General features: G+C 41.8%; 2 protein-coding genes across 8 annotated transcripts in view; one reads left to right on the top strand and one right to left on the bottom strand.

Moving 5' to 3' along the window:
- DCP1B (decapping mRNA 1B) overlaps positions 1 to 18276 on the bottom strand; it is a 51608-nt gene extending 33332 nt beyond the window's left edge. For 2 of the 4 annotated variants that reach the window (XM_004578838.2, XM_058656033.1), the window contains exons 1-3: positions 17949 to 18246; positions 13981 to 14021; positions 9957 to 10084 (exon numbers count right to left, since the gene is read on the bottom strand). In XM_004578838.2, the coding sequence (XP_004578895.2) occupies positions 9957 to 10084; positions 13981 to 14021; positions 17949 to 18098 (319 nt within the window). In that variant the 5' untranslated portion in view covers positions 18099 to 18246. Of the gene's footprint in view, positions 1 to 9956; positions 10085 to 13980; positions 14022 to 17948 lie in introns of all 4 variants that reach the window. The other 2 variants (XM_058656032.1, XM_058656031.1) reach the window with 2 other exon arrangements.
- The window catches only part of CACNA1C (calcium voltage-gated channel subunit alpha1 C), a 656633-nt gene that overhangs the window by 7829 nt on the left and 627065 nt on the right, over positions 1 to 21739 (top strand). The gene's annotated exons all lie outside the window — the stretch shown is intronic.

Genomic DNA, 21739 nt, shown 5'->3' with positions numbered 1-21739 from the left:
CTGCTTCCCAGGAATATTAGCAGGAAGCTGGATCAGGAATTGAATAGTTGCGACTCAAACCAGACACGCTGATATCCCACGTGGCCCTAATCAGCAACTTTTGAGACTAGTAATACACACTTGTGTATCCACCACTGAAAACAAGGTATAAGTCAATTTTCTCTCTTTTCCAGTCAACAGCCACATCAGGCCCAGCTTACACACCATGTAAACGGGATAGCCCGGTACTCATTTTCCTTGGATGGCATTTTTTCCCCTTTGGCATGTTTCTGAGATTCACGCATGTTACTGAATACATTAGTAGTTTATTTCTTTATATTGCTCAGTAGTTGGACACCGACATTTGTTTAAGCATTTAGTTGCTGTTGAGTATTTGTGTTATTCCTCATTTTTTGGTTTTTACTAGTATTTTAAAAAACCCGAGCATTTGTATAAAAACTTTTGTGTGGATATTTTTTTTTTCATTTCTTTGAAGTCAACATCTGTGAATGGAACTTGCTAGGTTATCTGATAATTATGTGTTCAAATTTATAGGAAATTGACAAATAGTCACTGGTACCATTGTAACTAACTCAGCAGAAGTGTGTGAGTGCTGGTTGCTCCATATCCTAATTGGCAGTGGATAATGTCAGTCTTTCCAATTCTAGCCATTCTAGGGAGTACATGGTACTCATTCTAGTTTTACTTTGCATATCCACTCAGTGTCCAATAAGCTATGAAGGACATATACAGGAATACTCAACATAATCAGTTATGGCCCAATGCAAGCTAAAACTATAGTGAACTATCCCTTTGAAATTCCAGAACAGGTAAAATTACCAGGACCAACAGATCAAGTGTTGACATATGTTACCACTGGAACGTTAAGATATTGTTGAAGAGAATATAAATAAGCATATGAGTTTCATAAACAGGCAAACAACTTTTGGAAGCTAATCAGCAGTCCCTACTCCAGTTAAGTAAATCCTTACTATGACCCCTCAATTCCAGGCCTAGGTAAAAACTTCAGTACACATATCCACCTACAAAACACATACCAGAATGTTAATACTAACTTTATTCAGCATAGCTCAAGCCTGGTAATAACTGAACTTCTATAACTTAAATTTCCATGTAGAGGAGAACAGAGCAACATAAAAAGCCAGAAACTGCTGCTTTACAGAATAACTTAGAAATCTCTAATGAATAATGTTGAACGTCTTTTCACATACCTATGGCTTTTTTGTAAAAAGTATTCAAGTATTTTGCCAATTTTTAAATTTGCATGTCTTCCATGTGCTTTTTGTATGTTTTTACTGAGTTCCATGTCAGATACATGTATTCTCAGCATTTCTTCCTAAGATGTCGTTTGCCCTTTTATTGTCCTAAATATCTTTAGAAGTACAGAAGCTCTTAATTTGATGAAATTCTTCCTTTTGATGATGCATAATTTACCATTTTTTCTTTTATAGTAAATGCTCACAAGATTCAAGTTAATTCTAGTCTTTGGCAATACAACCAGTTTTTAACTGTTTTTAATAGAATTTCAATTTTGGTTGCTTCTATAAAAATGGAAGACAGGAATTCATAATTCATTTGCAGATAAAATATCTATATTGTAAGCCTTGCTGTTTTAAACACATGGTCAGGATTTAATTGGGTCACAGGCAGAGACATGATCTGTTTTCACACAGTATAATGAAAATGCTATTTAGAAGTAGTGAATACATTTCTTAAATACCAAATCAAACTATGTCAATGAGAGTAAACAGGTTGAAGTAAGTTTCGTCAGGATTTAGTATTGTATAAAGAACATTTGTAATGTTACTTAACATATGAAAGTGGGTTTTAAAGTTCACGGGAAGTGGAATTAAAGGATGAGTTTATCTTGGTATTAGCAAAATTCAAAATCCATTCAGTTTTTTTTCATGAAAAATTTCTCTGATCTCCTTGAAGCTCTCACAGATGTTATAGATACACACAGTTAGAACACCTTTTATACATCACCTCATTCACAGAGATGACATTAACATTCCCACATTATTCTCACAACTCAAAATCATTTCTTGTGAACTCTTGGATAAATGCTAGTATTATCAACATGCAGTTAACCTCAAGGAACAAAGTGTTCCTGTGTAAGCTCCCAAAACTATTTAGTGCTTTGAGGGACCATATGCTTAAGGTTTGCTTTAAGCCTGGCTCCAAAAGAACAAAGACTAAATTAGTAGTGAAAATTTCACTTTTTATTGTCTTGAATAAAGACATCTAATAAAACTTAGTACTCGTTGCAAATATGTAATTGTGCGCACTCAATGCACAGAAGTCAGTCCTGCAGGAGAGTAGGAGGATCTGCTGCCCAGAAGGTGCTTACACTCTAGAAGAAAAAGTAGGGGACACACTATATGCAGAGTCGAACAAAACCTCAAGCAGTAAGTGCCTGCTGCTTGCTTCCAGCTTCGCATTCGGCATGCTGTCTTGAACATGTGTGTACCTGTGTGTCTGTCTGCTGTGCTAGACTGATAAACTCCCACACAGAAAGGGTGTGTCTTACTACTCATTATTAAATTTCTAAAACCCAGCGCAGAATCGGCATCCTTGGAACAGGTGCTCAACAGACAAACATGACAGTTGACACAGGGAACAGACTACATGACAGCAAGGACTCACAGCTAGCAGGGAGGAGCACGCAAGCACCGTGCCAGTGTGTTTCTGAAAGAGGAGAATTTATCTGGTGATTAGTCACCAAAGGAGAAGAGAAGATAGATTTAGAAACAGAGACACAACAGAATTCTGGAGGAAATACTTAGTTGTGATTGATTACAGCTTTAGGCAAATGTGCAAGAGTAATAGTAGACTTAGAAAGGTGAACAGTGACTTGATTTTAGTAAGCTTTTCATGTTAGGTGGAAAGTTTACTTGGTAGGTATTTAGATTTTGAGAATGACTCAGTGTTCATCACTGGCTCATGGATTACACAGTGGCATAATTTTTTATGCAAGAGATTTTTGTGTTTCCTTTTTGTCACCCATGTGTTGGTTACTCAGTGGCATGTTTTTTTTCATGGTGCTACAAGTTGTTGTTGTGGCTGTTGTTCTAATTCATACCAGTTGTTGACCTTGTTTCATAGCTTCTCATTTATGGAAATGTATAGTGATACAGTACTGGTGTCTGCCATATCCAGATGTGGGGGTATAATGCATCATGCATTCCCGCTTCCAAACAAAAGATGGACTCCCAATGAAACTGTTGGAAATGTGTAAACAATGGGATGCCGACTGTCTGACACTGTCTGTACCAGCAATGTCAGGGCATACTTAAATAAGAGACTGATGGAATTATGACTCCTTATGAAGGACTATACGATTGTAGCAACGTGGGGAAAACCTTTTGGGGGGTGGGAGTTTGGGGAGGAATCCTAAATAAAATAAAATTTAAAAAAATAATTTTAAAAAAAGAAAACAACTCAATCAGACCTGTGTATCAGGAAATAAGTCTAAAAATGGTTCTAGACAGATGAAAACCGTAAGACTGATGATATATTCTTTTTATGAACTTTTGGATTCAATTTGCTAGTATAGCTCCTCCTTTTTATTGTGGCATCACATAAAAACACACAATTTACCATTTTTAGCATTTTTAAGTTCAGTTTCATGGTATGAAGCATATTCCCAATATTATACAGCCCATTATCACTGTCTGTCACTACAAGCTTTTCATCATCCCAAACTATAACCACTAAACGACAAATCCAATCTCGCTGTCCTGATGCCCTACCCAGTCATCTGTCTCTAGATAACTCACACAAATGGAATCATTGTTTCTTTTAGCTCTCTGCTTTTGCTTAGCATAATAGCTTTCATCCATATTGCAGCACATATCTTAATTTTATTGATGTGTAAGGCTGAATAATATTCCACTGTAAGTATATATCAATTTTGCTTATCCATTTACCCACAACTGGGTCTCTTCCACTGGGCAACTGGGTCTCTTCCACTGTCTTACTACTGTGACTAATGCTCCTACAAATATTATTTTGCCAGGGTCTTGTGGAGAACTCTGGTATTTATATTCATAAAGGATACTGGTCTATAATTTTTTCATAATGCTTTTGTCTTGCTTGACATCAAGGTAATGTTGCTTTATAAAATGAGCTGGGAAATATTCCTTCCCCTTTGACCTTCTGGAAGCATTGTATAGAACAAGGATTCTCCCCTCTTGGAATGTACCAGGTGAACAGCATGAGTTTGGAGGTTTCTTTGCTAGAAGGTTTTTACAGAAAATTCAGTTTCTTTAATAGATGTGGAACTATTCATGTTTTCTATTTCTTCTTGAGTAAATTTTGAAGATGTGTGTTTTTCATACAATTCAGTCCCTTTCATATATGTTTTCAAATTTATGGACACAGAACATGAACTGTTTTTTTCCCCATTCTTTTCCTTTCAATGTCTAGCAATAACCTCTTTTCTTATCTTTTTGCTCAAGATTTATTGTATTTGTTTGGAAGACAGTTACAAAGAGACAGATAGGTATCTTTTGCCCCCTGGCTCACTCTCCATATGAATGCAACAGCCAGAGGTGGGCCGGGCCAAATGCAGGGGCTTAGAATACCACCCAGGTTATTGATTCTGTTTAAAGAATCTGCTTTTGGCTTCACTGATTTTTCCTAGCTTCTGCTTTGTATTTCATTGATTTCTGCTCTTGTGTTTCCTTGTTTTTGTTTGCTTTCAACTTAATCTGCAATTTCCCTTTCTTTTCTTAAAAGTGGAAGCTTGACTTGTTGATTTGAGACCTTCCTTCTTTTCTGTATTTAATGCTATAAATTTCTCTCTAAAACTTTAGTTGCCTCTGACATGTATTTATCCACCGCAGATATTTTTAAATCTTCCTTCTTTGACCCACTGGTTATTTAGGAGTATATTTTATAATTTCCAAATACCTGTGGAGTATTCTAGACATTTTCCTGTTTTTGAATTCTAATCAAATTTCTCTGAGATACAAGGGAATACCTTTATTTTGATTTTTTTTCAAGGCTTTCTTAATGGTTCATGACGTTGTTTATCTTAACAAATGATGCACATAAGAATAAGCATGCTACTGTTGTTGCATAGAATATTATATAAATACCTATTGTGTCACGTGACTTGGACATGCTGTTTAGGTCTTCTATATTCATACTGTGAAATACTGAAGTCTCCATAATTAGATTTTTTTTACAGATTTATTCATTTTATTACAGCCAGATATACACAGAGGAGGAGAGACAGAGAGGAAGATCTTGCATCCGATGATTCACTCCCCAAGTGAGACGCAACGAGCCGATGCTGCGCCGATCCAAAGCTGGGAACCTGGAACCTCTTCCGGGTCTCCCACGTGGGTGCAGTGTCCCAATGCATTGGGCCGTCCTCAACTGCTTTCCCAGGCCACAGGCAGGGAGCTGGATGGGAAGTGGAGCTGCCGGGATTAGAACCGGCGCCCATATGGGATCCTGGGGCTTTCAAGGCGAGGACTTTAGCCGCTAGGCCACGCCGCCGGGCCCTCCGTAATTAGATTTTAAAAGCTTCCTTTAGTTCTTTCATTTATTGTTTAGGTGCATACACATGAATGACTGTGTCATCACAAAAGATTCCTCTTGATCCCTGATAATTTTTTGTTCTGATGTCGATTTTGTGTATTAATCTCTCTACTTCCTTTCCATCATTATTTGCATATCTTTAACCTATCTTTAACATATTTAAAATGGACATCTTACAGAAAACATATAGGTGGATCATGCTGTTAAATCTGATGATCTGTATTTTTCAACTTGTGTGTATATACCATTTACATTTAGTTCCTGATATGACTAGGTTTTTATCTATTTTTTAACAAGTTAGATAGCAGAGGGAGGCAGGGACAGAGGGGGTAAAGGAGAAGCCAATTTTCCATCAGTTGGTTCACTCCCCAGACAGCTACAATGGTCAGGGTTGGGCCAGGCTAGAGCCAGGAGCCAGGAGCTTCTTCCAGGTCTCCCTTTTGGGCATTGCAGAGGCCCAATCAATTGTGCCTTCCTTTTCTGGTTTTCTCATGCCATTAACAAGGAGTTGGATTGAAAGCGGGAGAGCTGGGACTCAAACCAACATCCCTTGGGATGCCAGCGTTATAGGTCATGGTCTAACTCACTGTACTTATTTTTGTTTTATATTTGTTTCCTCTGTTGCAATGTTGATTATCTCCTTCCTTTCCTTCTTTTGGATTATCTGATTTTTGTAGTACTCTGATTTAGTTTTTGGTTGCATTTGTTTCTTTTTAGTTGTTGCTCTATGAATCACAATATACATATCCACCTTTTTCCAATCTCCTTAGATTCGATTTTATCACTTCAGTGAAGACGAAAAGGTTTCACAACCACACAGGTAGCTCTTCCTTCCCTACTTAGGTTGGGGCTGTTTCATGTGTACATCAACCTACATTAAAACCCACCCTGAAAATGTTAACTTTTGGAGTCTAGTGTAATAATTCAAATATTTACTATTTCTCTTGCTCTGTCTTCATCTTACACTCCAATTGTCCTTTTGGTGTCATTTTCATTTTCTTTCAATCTGAAGAACATCTTTTTATTCCTGAAGTAGATCTTCTGACAAATAATTCTCTTTCATCTGAAATATCAGTATTTCCCTTCCTCCCTTCTGCCCAACCTTCGCCTCTCTTTCTTGATTTATTTACCATTTTTCTTGGAAATTCAGATCCACAGAGAGACAGAGAGAAAGATCTTTTGTCTGCTGGTTCATACCCCAAGTGGCCACAATGGCTGGAACTGAGCTGACCCAAAACCAGGAGTTTCTTTCAGGTCCCCACGCAGGTGCAGAGTCCCAAGGCTTTGGGCCATTGACTGCTTTCCCGGGACACAGGCAGGGAGCTGGATGGGAAATGGAGCTGCCGAGACACGAACTGGCACCAATATGGGATCCCAGTACTGGAAGGAGAGGACCGTAGCCATTAGGCTACTGCGCCAGGCCTTATATTTCAGTTTCATTTCTAAGAGTTATTTTTGTTGGAGCCTAAATTATTTATAGTTCGTTCATTTCAGCACTTTAAAATGTTGCCCCAATGTTTTTGCAGTCTCCATTGTTGCTGATGAGAAATATGTAGTCATTCAAACCAGAGTTCCCCTGTGGAATGTATCATTTTTCTCTGGTTGACTTCATGATTAAAAACAAAGAAAAACCACTTTACTTTTCAGTAGTTTGATGATCATATTTATGGGCATGGTTTTCCTTCTGAGTTTATGCTGTCTGAGGTTCAGAGTTTCTGGAATCCATTTACTTTCATGTGTTTTGTTCACCAGATTTGCAATATTCTCAGCCATTATTTCTTAAGATTTTTTTTTCCTGAAGACTTTTCCTCCTCTCACTAGGCTTCAATGATACAAATTTAGGTATTTTGATGTTACATAGGTTCCTGAGGTCCCTTGCAACTTTTTTTTTCTAATTTTCAGATATGCTAGTTTGTAGTGATCTACCTACGATCGCTGATTTCTTTGCTCTGTCATCTAGATTCTGTTATTAAGGCCACCCAGTGAATACTACAATACTATGTCAATTCTTCCATTTCACTCTTTTAAAAAAATGTTTAAGGGCCAAGTGCCATAGCCTAGTGTCTAAATCCTTGATTTGCATCCCCCAGGATCCCATATGGGCACCAGTCCATGTCCCGGTTGCTCCATTTCCCATCCAGTTCCCTGCTTGTGAGATCAGTAGAGTATGGCCAAGTCCTTGGGACACTGCACCCACGTGGGAGACCCAGAAGAAGCTCCTGGCTCCTGGTTTTGGATTAGCTTAGCTTCAGCTGTTGCGGCCACTTGGGGAGTGAACCAGCAGATGGAATCTGTGTGTGTGTGTGTCTGGGTTCCTATGCTCAGTGTCTCTGCCTTCAAGCAGACATGGACCATGGTATATTACTCAATTCCCTTCACTTTAGCATCACTCCCTGAACAGTCAGAGTGCTATCTCCAAGGAGCTAGGACAATTACAAAACCTTCACATTATGCCTCACAGACAGCAAGCATCTGTTAAACGAAGGAATGAATGAGAGGATGCTTAACTAACTTTAATAGCTGTCTCACTTTTGAAGTCTATGCAGCTCAAATTCCATTATTAAACTCAGACTTCATAAACTCTTTTCCATAGTAGAATAATCTTTATTGTTTAATTAAAATTCAAGGTACTTTTCTTATCAAGTAGCTAATTTTTGGTCCTCTAAATCAGATTTCGGGATTTTCACTTTTTTATGTGTCTCTTCTAAATTCATTCAACTCAAGGATCAATCAAGGCACTGTTTGTTTTTCGTTTTTTTTTTTTTTTTTTTTAATTTAATGAATCTACAAACTTACATCAAGACCACTTCAGGTCACTTTAGGTCTATGACATTCACAGGACAGGGTGAAGTGTCAAGTGTACACAGATCTTGAAAAAAAGACTTCTTACAAAACCAGCCCCAACTACAGCTGGGTTCCTTGTCTAAAGCATGAAGAACAACTAACCCATTATTTCATCTGAGAAAACATAAGCCATATTCAATTACCATATAAGATAGCTGGGTTGTCTAAGAACATTGCAAAGTTACCTGAGACCCTGCAGAAACTACACCCATGCTTTCTGTGTACCTCTGACATCAAGAGTTGATCAGGTGTTGACTAACAAAGCAGGACCAAACTGAATGGTAATTAGTGTCAGACACTGAGCAGGAAAACAGAAGCAAAATGCACCCAGCAGAGTAAAGGACTCACTCTCCTCCACTCTTTGTGGTTTAACGGATTTCATTACTTTTTCAAGGAGATTTATTAGAAACATTTTAATGTACTTCCCCCAGGTTGTCTTCGATTTGAATTCCTATCACACAGAATGCGTGGGCCTGTACATAAGTCACCTCCCTAGCTTCAGTTTTCTCGTTTGCAAAAAGATAGTGAAAACATTTATTGTGAAAAAACTGTGATTACTAAATACGGTAAAATAAACAAAAATAGAACAGTCCTGCTCAGTAAAAGCATAAAGTGAGTCATAAATGTGAGCTATCTATGAATTTTTAAGTTAACAAATGCAAAGAAGCAGGTAAAATTAATTTTAATAATGCATTTTATTTAACCCCATCTATCCAAAATATTATAATTCAACACATTAGTATAAAATCACTGAGAACTTTTTTTTTGCTCTCTCTCTCTTTTTGTACTGTGTCACTTCACCCTTATCGCATGTTCACTTCTGACAAGCCACACTTCACATGCTCAGCAGCCACACAGAGCTAATGATACCACACTGGAGAGCGGAGTCCTAGAATCCCACTGACGTTTAATATTTGCTTATTAGATTCAAAGAGTAATTTCTATTAGATAAATCCTGTAAGGTCTAGGAAACTTCTATGTAAAAACAAAAAGTTACACGTAAAATTCTCTCTCTAGAGTTTGTATTTTTATATTTTTGGTATAGCCTGTGATAGTCTATGTAGTATATGAGAATGGATAAAAGAAATTCCCCCTATAATAATTTCCACATTACAGATGGTTATAAAGTTCTTAATGCATAAAACCCTTTGCACTTTGATGTTTTGGTTTATTATGTATTAAAAAAGAGACCTTCTAAAATATACACCCCTCTCCTTCAAACATTTAAAGAGTATGTTTGGTCAGAAGTGGTCCATGAGGAAAAAGTGGCACCAGCTATGCGTCCCTCCGCTGCCCCTGACCCCTACTCAAGCTTAAGGCCCACAATGGTTTACACTGCAAAGTGGCAGAGCTGCAAAGCACAGGATTACAAGACCCATTAGAGTCACAGTCACCAGCTATTCAAGAACTGTTCGTTCCTCTGGGTACCCATTTCCCAGGTTAACAACTGCTGCTCCTTCAGGGTTTCTGGTGTTCAACACAAACATAAAGGCAACCTGATGTGTTTCAAACACTTGACCACATTTGAGAAGTAAAGCACTCAGTGTGTAAGAAAGACTCACATCTGGCATTTCTGTAGAGAAGGAAAGGGTCCTGGAGTTGGAAATCAAGGTCTTTAGTAATGGGCTCTGTCCTATTTTCCATGCTCAGTCTGTTCATAATGGTGAATCCATGCTTTGGAGAAGCAGACCTAAAGAACGAGGGTTGGGGGGGAGAGGGACACAATAAAAGACAAGTAGCTCAGTACGCTGGACTTGCAGCCCACCTGACACCAGAGAGGTGCTCACCGCACTACCGCAGGTGACACACACTACACCTCACTGCACCACATGTGGAGTGCTCACTACACACGAGCTGCTCGGCATACTACGCTCAGAACACATCCTCCACGTGAAGTGCTTATCAGTCGTACACACACAAAAGCTTTGCACAACAGCTTGCATACATATTGCAGTGTAGCTTTACTACTGGAATCACCGCATAAATTCACATGTAGAACAACATCACTGACATGACCATTCCTTTAGCAAGTGGGTGGTACTTACTTTACCCAGTATTTTAGTTTATGTATAGCTCCTGTTTCCCTAAGTGAGTTGTAAACATAAAATAACTACTTCTAAAATAGATCCTTTTAAAGAATCTTGATGTACATCACAATTGAACCCAGAAAACGTTAGTGTTGGTCTGAATTTGAGAGCTTCAATACCTGTTAGAGAAATGAAGGAACTCTCACCCATGAACCTGAGATGCAGCACAGAGCAAAGGGCAGTTCCTCTCTTTGCTTCAATGTAAAGCTTCCTACGTGAATAAACTAGCATAAATGTCCTTCTGAATTAAAAATTTGGCATTTGTGACTTTTCAGTGTTCACTCTATTCAATAAATCATGAAGCCTACTTGGTCACACAGAAACAATCTAAATGGCACAGTGTGTAAACTCGCAATTCACAGGTGCATTTAGCCTATACTTAGTTGGCAGCTATACAGTAATTCAACTGTGCCAATTCTGCTGACAGACGAAGTACCACAGACTTGTATGCTGGAACTGAAACCGAAGCAAGCGAAATTCATTTATTTACTTTAACCCAGGGTGCCAGGGTTGTCGTTAACCCACGGAGATGTTATGAACCCTGGGAAGAATAGGTGTTCATATCTTCACTTTGTTACCTCTAGGCATTTGGCGCTGACAAAGAAGCGACAATAGCCACACTATCACTTATGGGACTTTCTTTTGAGACTTTCAATTTTAAAATTAATGGGAGGCAATCCTTGTCTGTCTTATTTTACAAAGAGGTAAAGTGGTGGTAGGCCTATAATCAATATGAGATACAATATGGCAATCACTACTTCAATTCCAAAGGAAAGAAATTGTACTCCTGAAGAGATCTGGCTGAGGACCCTCTCCAAGCATCCAGTTCAGAAACCCCCAGTGGAAGACCCTATGAACTCTCTTACAGCAGGGAAGACATAGCAGGCAACAAGGACATATATACGTGTATATATATTTTTAATAGGATCAGCTGTTTTTGATGCAGGAATCAGAATCTGAGTCTTCATTACCTCTTTACCACACTATGATCTCACCTCTTTAGTGGTACATATGCGTACTAGACTCATCTCATAGTTTCTAAAATACAGCCAGGAGTTTAATGCGCCAACTACTTGCAGTTCTGCAGACTAAACCACACACTTGCTTTCGATCTTCATGTGTTTTCTGTCATTTTCTACCAAGAAATGGTCTCAACATACTAGAATTTGGTTGGGTCTTTCAGATTTCCTTTTTTTTTTTTTTCCTTTTGCGTGGGACAACAGGTGTCTTATTGCTGAGAAAGTAGATTTGCATAAGAGGTTTTAAAATGATGGCATTTTTCTAATTTATTGGCTTAATCGACAGATCCAGTGGAGGCTTACAGCATATCAAGAAGTACTTAAAAATATGATGCTTCATTTAGGTACCAAGGAGAAAATATTTCTATAAACACTCTTCCTTACTGTAAGAACTCTAAAACTCCCTAAAATCAACCATGAATGTATGTGAATGCATCTGTTCTTTCACGTCTCCAGAGAATAGCACTCCTTTGCGAGCAATGAATGAGAACGTGGTGGGGTTGCCGCACAGTACGGTTAACCATTTGGCTTTCTTTTCTCAGTCCAAAGTTCTCAAGAATGGTTATACTCAACCTAATAAACTTAACTGGGTATGTTCTAGTCCTTCTGGAACTTAATGGAGGCGAATACAGCAATGATTCCTGGGCGCTCCTCCACCTTTTTGAGATTGCGAATCACTTGTCTGAAAGTCACCGTCCACTGCCTTCCTCCCACGCCCGCAGCTGCTTCCACCTGCCCCAACCTTCCTTCTTCATTGACAACTGCCCTCTTGGGCCATCCTGAGCCTGATCTGCCTTGTGTCACATACAGTACTGACTCGGCACTGCTCTGCTTGGTTTTGATGGCTGAAACTTCTATCTTTGCTGGCCTGAAAACCCACCCACTGGTCTTATTAGCCTCCTCTTTACTGACACTCCTCCCAGAGAATAACTGTTCTTGTAAGAGTTCAACTAGGGAATTACTCCAGAAGACCACAAGTTCCTTGGGCCCAGACTCTATCCTGAGTGGCTGGATAACTCCATTTAAATGTCCTGTTATCCCCAAATCATTACTCCTGTGCTCAAGTGAGTTTCTTGATTTCCCATCTTTCTTGTGCGCTCAATCTTCTGCAAAGTATGAGTGTGATTTTTAAAGATTGCGCCACGCCCTCTCACACTGGGAGCTTCACTGACCTTTCAAGACCAGTCATTCTAACCCAGAGTCTCACCACATATCTACTGTGGCAAGCATCTGAATGCCCCAACTCCAGCTCTTGCAGAATCAATGCATCTTATAAAGTAGACTGACTTTCCCCCATTTTCTCATAACCCTATTGTTCTCCTACATAGAAACTATTTCAATGATTCCCTCATGGTAAGAAAATATCTTTTGAAATCCTCTGACAGTCCAAGCCAGTAAATCCCTTTTCCTGCGCTGATGCATAGAAACAAGCATAACCCGCTAAAAAGTCCTTTTCCTTCCAGTTAATTGAAGGCATGAGGTTCTAGGCCCTGCTTTTACCATTCTTCACATAAAGACCTCCTTCCCTCTCCGTGCAAGCTCTAGTTTATTCCTGAGGCCCACCAACTCCATCGAAACTTCTGCACCCGCAGCAGCCAATCTACTGCTTATAGCCCATCAACTGGCCTTCTGGAGTCTACCCTGAATTGTGATTTACCTTGAATGTGAATATATGAGTGAAGAAAATACACTCAAGTGTGCCTGTATTTCTTCCTTCCCCAAAAGGGATTGCAACAGGCTTCTGAGTTTCATCTTCACGCCCTCACTAAAGGTGCTGGGTGCAAATGACATATTTCACATTACTTCTTTTGTGAATAAAAAAGGCCTGCCACTAAGACAATGGACACACTGTGTGTATTTACGACATTAACAATGTCCAACAAAAAGAAATGACCATAAGCTTGAGTTTATTGAATGCATCCTCAAACATACAAGAAACTAGATTCTAAGAGGGCTGGGAGACAGCTTATAAAAAAGAATGAAATCATCGCTTCTCGGCCTTTTGGCTAAGATCAAGTGTGAAAAAGAATGAAATCCTGCCATTTGCAGTAAAATGGACTTAACTGGAGGACATAGATTTTGGATTATGCTTTTAAAAACAGCCACGAGTAGGGGAAGGTTGATTAAGAAAATCGTATTCCAAATACTGATTAAATAATCGAATAGTCCTAATACTGAATCTCTAGCTACTTGGCAATGTATTGTATTTAAGACCTTTGTACTACATACTTGAATCTAATGACTACTTCAATATTTCATGTTATTCAAATGTACTTAAAGATTTAAGTTCATCTACACTCAAGTTTAGATTATATTCTAAAAGCAGTACTCATCAGAATCCCTCCATCTTGTCAAGGAGCAATTTCAAACTAACATTCAGTTCTTTTACTCCCCTGAAGTAAAACTATACTTGAAGAGTGACACACCTGAATGAAAATATTATACCAAAGACTGTCAGTTTCTTTTTAAAACACTCTTACCTTGTATAAACAAACAAGGTTCCTTCCACGTCAGTCTTCTCCTAAAAACAAACACAAAACAGAACGGCTTGAGCATGTCCTCATTCACGCAGAGTAGACCAGGAATCACATCCCACTGCAAGAGCTGTTCTCATGGAAAAGAGAAATTAGGTTATCTGCCCCAGCTGTAGCTCTGCTCACAAACAGCAGGGTGCAGCTGTTCCTCCGTCCCTAGCTTTCCTTAGCAAACACACACAGCAACACTCCTCTGTTGGAAACAAGGAGAGGAGAAGCGTGCCCCATTGATTTCACTGGAAAGAAGAGACTTCTTGCATCCACTGAATTGTACCCGCAGCAAGCGACACCGTAGCAAGTGTCTGCATTACACTCCCCTTCACCTCTTCTCAGTTCATCCGACCTTCAAAAGCAGATGATCTGGCGGTCAGTCTACTCTGAATGCTGGATATCACAGGGCGAATCATTCGACACCTGTTTTCTGGAGAATTAATCATCTACTGAGTGTGGAACACTGAGAACCAAACTCCCACCCAAGACCTCTGAAATGAAGTTAGACAAAAAGCACTCCTCAGGAAACCTGCCTAACATCTAGGGGCGGGGGTAAAGTTAAAAGGACAGTTTGGTTTGTTCATGTGGCATTTCTCGTGCATTTCTCCATAGGAGGAACCCGGTCCGTGACGAAAAAGCTTATCACAGCGAGGACTACACAGATGTGTATATATACATGAGTTTGCACATGTTTAACCACAAATCAGATAGTTAAAATTCAGAATCTAAAATATACTTTTCCTGTTTACATGAATTATAATATTCCACTTAATTTCCTAAAAATATTTCAATAGTATTTATTTCCATAATCATTTGAAATGGTGTACACTGCACCTTCGGTGGAAATGGCGTTCTTTAAGAAAGCATGGTTCACATGCTACAGTCACTCCAGCCTTTTTTCTGTCATGCTAACTTCGTGCGTCTCAAAGCATGGTCCCGAGCTCAGCCACATCAGCTCCAACTGCAAGGACTGCAAATTCTCGGGCCCCTGACCAACAAGCCAGACTGCAAGTCCCAGGCACGGTACCTAGGGTTTGCCTTAGTCTAGTAACATACCCTTTGTCCATGGAAGTGTATCAGGAATCATGAAAACAAAACCCACTTTTGCCCGTATCATCTACTACCAGACACTGTGAAGTGTAAATGCCTATAATATTGTATATTATATATAATATATACATATGCATATATAAAACACTCACTTAATACCTGGATAAAAGGGGTTTTAAAAATGTAAATTTTGGGTCTATGATGGCTGAACCAGTTTGAATTCCCTCCACAATTACCTAAGAACAATAGGTATTTTCTCTCTCAGCCAGGTCTGGGTTGGTGTTATGAAGAACGAGTTAAGGACTGTCTAAGATCTTCCCCAGATATTTCAACTAAAAAAGTCTTTCCTGCTCTGGTATTAATTTAGCTTATACTTCTTAGATATTTTAGCTTAATATTTAAAAGAACAAACTTCATGATATAGTATCACACACGTCATTACAACAGTCAGTTCTTTAAAAAGTAGTTCACAATGCAAAAAAAAAAATATATTTTCCAAATTATTGGAACTCTGCAGCGTCTGACACGCTTAAGACAACTCAAGACAATCTCTATTCTATTGGTTATTCTAGATTTTAAATGAGGAAGTGAGTCTCCATTCATCCCTCTGGATTTGTCTCCTAATCATTTCTGTAGTATCAAAGTCAACAGCATCAGATGCCTGAGCCTCACCGACACTTTCTAACCCAAGCCACTCTCACATCCTATAGGTCGGAAGACCACTCTGCGGCAGCTTCCCAGGCTCCATGTTTTTGCCGTCAGGGTGGCTGGCTCTGGCCTGCGCAGGGTAGAATACTTAGCAGCAGCCCTGGTCTGTTCACCTTGCAGATGCCAGTGAACATGTCCCCGAGGCAAAAGGAACTCCAGCTGAGAGGCACCCTTCGAGGACTCAGAGGTGGAGGCCAGACGACCAGCAGGGCTGTCTTCTCCAAGTGACACACAGGCGCTCTAGGGCAGCAGTCTTCCCCCCTGGCAAAGGGGAGTGGGCTGCTGCTTCTAGTTCCTCTCTGCAGAGCAGTTCATCTGCGCACCCTTTGTTTTTCACTTCTCCTCCTCTGAATGCCTGAAGTCATTCTGCTTTTATTTCAAGGCAGGGAGGATATCCACCCTCTATACCCCACTTCCCTTCATGCAGTACTTTCTTCTCCATTCTCAAGAACGTTCTTTTTATGTTTATCACGTTGACATTCCAAAGGCTCCCCATTCAGGGACCTGAGAAATGGCGTGTGGAGATACAGGTGTCAGTGTTCGCCCCTCAGCAACAGCGCCGCAGTAGGGCTAGGCCTTGTCCTCTTTCCTGGTGACCACAGCTTTGAAGAGCAATACTCTGAAGGAATGACCTGTTACTGAGTGAACTGCGCCAAGTCCTGGGTCCCAGGAAGGTTAATAAATAATATCCTGTAAATAATCCTGTAAATAATGCAGTATGACACTTCTGCCTTTTGATGGGGGCTGTCATGGGCAGAGGGGGGGCTTCACTGTGTTAGTAAACCTCCCTAATGGTTTGCAAGGGCATCCATGACACAGGTAACTGTCAAATGCTGACAGGAAACAATTGCTACTGGAGAAACACTTTGTTAATGATTTCCCAGCAACCTCCAGACTCCAGTCTGGAGGATGTATCCTTAAAGGGTTGCATTACAATTTTGGCCTTTTTCTACAGAACAAATAGCCACGTGTAGAATGTCTTCATCCATATTTTTAATTATCATGGAGGAGGTCTATTGTGTCCTTCCATAACTTTTTGATACAGACTCAGGCGATAAACTGCCTCAGAAATTAGGAGGAAATAACTCTCTCCTAATCAAGTAGTATATACTTCCTACTACAGGCAAAATGAGATGAAAGAGCTCCGGTTCCTCACGGTTTGGCAGCTGGAGAGCAAACCTAAAGGTCTTACCTCCTTTCGGCAAATGTCCTCAGTAAAGAACTTGAGGCACAACCATTCTCTGTCACTTTGACTTTTTGTGAGTGGTAATGTCTCCAGGAGAGCTTTTACCACTGCTGCTGCTGCGCTCCAACGCCTTACAAACGTGTTTCCACACGGATGGATTTCTCCAACACCCGATGTTTACAAATTCTGATATTTGCCACCAACTCAGAGAACACACACACACAGAAATCATGTGAAATCCAACCACCCTTATAGTGCCTTGTAACTTAAAATTTAAACATAATGGCCAGGTGGTTATAAAGAGGCAGGCGAATTTTAGTTGGGATAAAAATCACTACAAGGCAAAAGTGGATGGGTTACAAAAATTACACGCAACCGCTGCAGCAGGACTGGTTCCTATTCCCCCTTTCCACGACTGTGAGCAAAATTAAATGGTACCCCTCAATTTCCTGGGGCGGAGTTGTGAAAAAAGAGCACTGGAAACAATGCCGCTCCCAAAGGGACGCCGCAATGGGAGTCGGTGCGCTTGGGGCCGACTCATCTTCCCAGGGAAGTAGACTCAGTCTCATTTTGCCTGGAATTCTGCAGCGCTTGCTCTTTTTCGCTTTCTGAACTCCCTGACGACACCACCCTCTCCCCATCATTCGGTCAGCATGTCCTCCCACCCCATCCTTCCCCTTTCCCAGCCGGGCAGACAGGCACGAGGCCGGGCTTCCTTTTCCGGAGCGCCCCAAGTGTCAGTCCTTCCCTGCCTTCAGTTCTCGGGGTCCCCCACCCGCGCGCCGGGGGTCCATCCCACCCGCCTGAGGCCCCCCGATGCTGCGGGTAGCTCCCGGGGGCAGCCTCCCTGCCTCCCGCCCCGAGGTCCGGCCTCCACAGCCCGCGCCTCAGCGTCCGCACCCCGCCCCGCCGTCACCACCGTCAGCGTCTCTCCGCCCACCGCCTCCCACCCCACGCTCCCGCCGCGCCCCCCACGCACCCACTCGTTGGCCCGATGGCCGAAGGTGTACAGGGCCACCTGGCTGGCCACGTCCACGATGCGGTTGATATAGGGGTCATGGCGCTGCAGGGCCGCCAGGCTGATGTCGCGCCCCTTCTCCAGCAGGCCGCCAGCCGCCACGGCCGCCATCTTCCCTCCCGCCCCAATATCAACACGGGGTGCCCAGAAGCCACCCTCAATGGAGCGCAGAACGAGCGAGCCGCCGCCTCCCAGCGGAAACCCCGCGGCGACCACCGGTCTGGGGAGGCCTTCCGGCCCCTGGACTCAGGCCCACGGATGCCAGGCATCGCGAGTCGATGGCCGCGCGCCTTCCGCCGCGATCGTTGCCCAGGGCAACAGCAAACCTCAGGCTGCTCTTCCTCTCCCTCCCTTGTTGAGCCTCTGCACGCGTGGTAGGATTTCCCTTTTGAATGTGTTCGGTACCTGGGCGTGTCTTTCCTCTGGCGCTTCAGCGATGAAAGCTACAACGATAAGTCGCAAGCAGTTAGTAATTTTGACGAGAAAAATATATATACACCCTGAGAATTTTGAGCGCAGAAACACCCAACGATTCTTAAAATGGGCTCATCAAAATCTGCTGGGGGGGGGGGGATCTTGAGACACTCAGGGGCTCTGCCATCTCACCACAGTTTTGATGACAGTATGGTGATGTTAACACCAATGATACGAAAGCAGTGGTGGCCTGGCAGGAATCAAGGCCATCAGACTGTGGCTAAGATTCTTCACGTTACGAATGCTCAATTAAGACGCTGAAAAGTGGGGCGGGGAAAGGGGTGCTGTTAGATATTGGTGGTGCTTGGGTTCTAGTCCTGGCTGCTCCTCTTCCTATTCAGCTCTCTTTAAATGTGCCTGGGAAAGCAGGGGATGATGGCCCTAGAGCTTGGGGCCCAGGGACCCTGTGGGAGACGCAGCTGGAGTCCCTGGCTCTTGGCTTCCATCTGTGTTCAGCTGTTTGAGGGGTAAACCAGAAGAAAGGAAGATCTGCTGTCTGTCTCTGCTCCATCTCTGTAATTCTGCCTTTCAAACACTAGCCACTGACGCTTGAGAGAGTTCTCCAGAAAGCACGGAAAGGTGTTATTTTTCCTGTATTCAGTCCTTAGGTACACATCCTTTGAACATTCTGAATGACAGGAGAGTATACGTGGAGAACATGCCTGCTGCCTACCTGTGTCTTCTTGGTCTCCAGCAAAATACTCTGGCAGAGTTGTGAGCTGCACTCATGTTTTAATTTTTACTTTCTGAGAACACGAGTTTTTTTTTTTTTTAAGATTTATTTTATTTTTATTACAAAGTCAGACATACTGAGAGGAGAAGAGATAGAGAGGAAGTGGAGCTGCCGGGATTAGAACCAGCAGCCATATGGGATCAAGGCAAGGACCTCAGCCACTAGGCCACACTGCCGAGCCCGAGAACACGAGTTTTGATTGAAATACCGATGAGTAGACCACAGTTATGTAGATGTGTATTTTACAGACTTTTTTTTTTTAAAAGAAAGCATACCTGTTGCTACCAGATAAGCCAGGGACAGTGGCTGTTGCCAAGGCAATTTATAAGACTTCCAAGTGAGACACAGTAGTTTGGAAAATGAGCGTCTGGTGCCATGAACGGCACAACTTCTCAATGCTTATGTTCTCATGAGCTCAGTAGTGAAATTAATGAGTACCACCTTGGAGATGATCATTTCATGAGAATATCAACCTGGGAAAGACCTGTTCCAGAGACTTCCGTGTTTTCCAAATGGCCAGTGTGTCATGTTTCATAATCATGCAGGGTTAGGGTGCCCTTTGGCCGTCTGTGCCAGACCATGCATTGATGTGTTGGCACCTGAAGTGAACTAAAATGAAAGTTTCGGGAAGTGATATTCAGTGACACAGATATTTACACATGGATCTTCCACATTGTTCGAAATGCTGGCTGTGACTTTCTGAATTGACCTTATGCCTAGTTCATGGATTGGGACTGTCAGTTGGCCAACAGAGGATCACAGTACCTGGGCAACTATGGAAAGCTGCGGTGATGACTCTAGTTTTGGTGTCACTGGGTTCTGATGGCTCCTGAGATGCTCAAGGTGCCATGTGGCCAGTGGAACACTTTGGCTAACTGCTGTACTTGTCTCATACTCTCCCAGGACCAGCTGTCCTCATCCCGATGACTCACTAAGAACCCAGATTTCCTTCACACCCGAGGCAGCACCACTTTCTTGTCGCCAGCTTTTGGCCATTACATTCCATGGTCCTTACCCAGATCACATTACCTCATCATCTTTACAGTGTAAAGAATAGATCCTGGCCGCTAAAGGAGAACAAGCAACCTTGGGCTCCATGGAGGACAGTGTGTACAGGGCATCATGGTGATGGTCAGCATAGGTGTCGGACCAGAATGTTCTGCAGCCAATGTGACCTGCAGTGCCACAGCCATGAAGCCGTCCCTGAGAGCACACTGCATGAAATGCATTGATCTGTTCCTCAGGATTTATTATCGCTCGTTGTGCCTGTGATGAAACTACAGCGTCATGTCTTTCTGGGTCTCTGATCTCACAAATATGTGAGACGACCATATGAAGGGTTTTCGAAAAGGCCATGGAATAGACACATTATGAAAGAACTATCACACCTTTCAATATCTTTGCACCGAAATAAACTTACCTTTTAAAAGATTTTTTGTTGTTGGAAAGGCAGGTATACAGAGAGAAAGAGAGAAATATCTTCCGTATGTTTTTTCACTCCCCAGTGGTCACAATGTCTGAGGCTGAGATGATCTGAAGCCAGGAGCCTCTTCTGGGTCTCCCACGTGGGTGCAGTGCCCCAAGGCTTTGGGCTGCCCTTGGCTGGTTTCCCAGGCCACAAGCAGGGAACAGGATGGGAAGTAGAGCAGCCAGGATACCATTACCCATTTGGGCTCATGGCAGATTCAAGGCGAGCATTTAGCCACTAGGCTGTCATGCCAGGCCCCAATTAAACATATCTTTTAATTCCATGAACTTCTGAAAGTTCTAAAACCATTATTCTGCTTACTGGTAGATTTCACATAGATGAACAACAAAATCAATATGATTCTTGGTAAAGAAGAGGGGTTTTGTTTGTGTGTGTGTGTGTGTGTGTGTGTGTGTGTGTCCTGTTTAGAATTAATGGAGGAAGCGACTCGTTTTCTCATTCTGCCTTTTTATGTTGGAACTGTTTTCTCCCAAGCAGCTCACATGTTCCCATCCCTATTCCCCTTAGTCTGGAGGATCTCTTCCCAAACACTCCGTCATCTCCCACACTATTCTTTATTTCAGTGAATGCTCGGTTCACTCTGCCGCTGTTCTTGTGGTATGTAACTTGTGGCATATCAAATTAGGGCGATTTATTCAACTGCTTATGTTATATATATTTTCCCCTGAATTCTGAAAAGGTTTTTTTTAAAATGCACTGTCATTAAACAGGGTTTGCACAAAAAAAAACCTAGTTTGAAAACTGTTACTGTAGGTCAACATTGGCTTTCTAGAAGAAACCCCTGGATCGCAGCTTCAAACAGACCCAGTTCCAGCTGTTGCAGCCTTTTGGGGAGTGAACTGGAGGGTGGGAGAAACTCTCTCTCTCTTTTTTTTTTTTCCTCTGTAACTCAGTCTTTCAAATGAAAAAAAAAAAAAATTTTTTAAAGATGTCCATGTCCCCTGTGAAAACACCTGGGCTCCATGTCCTCCCCCGACTCCCGTTCCCAGTTTCCTGCTAAGGCGCTAGGAAGCAGCGGTGATGAATCAGGTGACTGATTCAGGTCACCCATGCAGG

Source organism: Ochotona princeps, chromosome 27 (assembly GCF_030435755.1).
Source record: "Ochotona princeps isolate mOchPri1 chromosome 27, mOchPri1.hap1, whole genome shotgun sequence".
NCBI lineage: Eukaryota > Metazoa > Chordata > Mammalia > Lagomorpha > Ochotonidae > Ochotona > Ochotona princeps.
The sequence above is the reverse complement of the archived record's forward strand: the minus strand, read 5'-3'. Positions and strand labels throughout refer to the sequence as shown.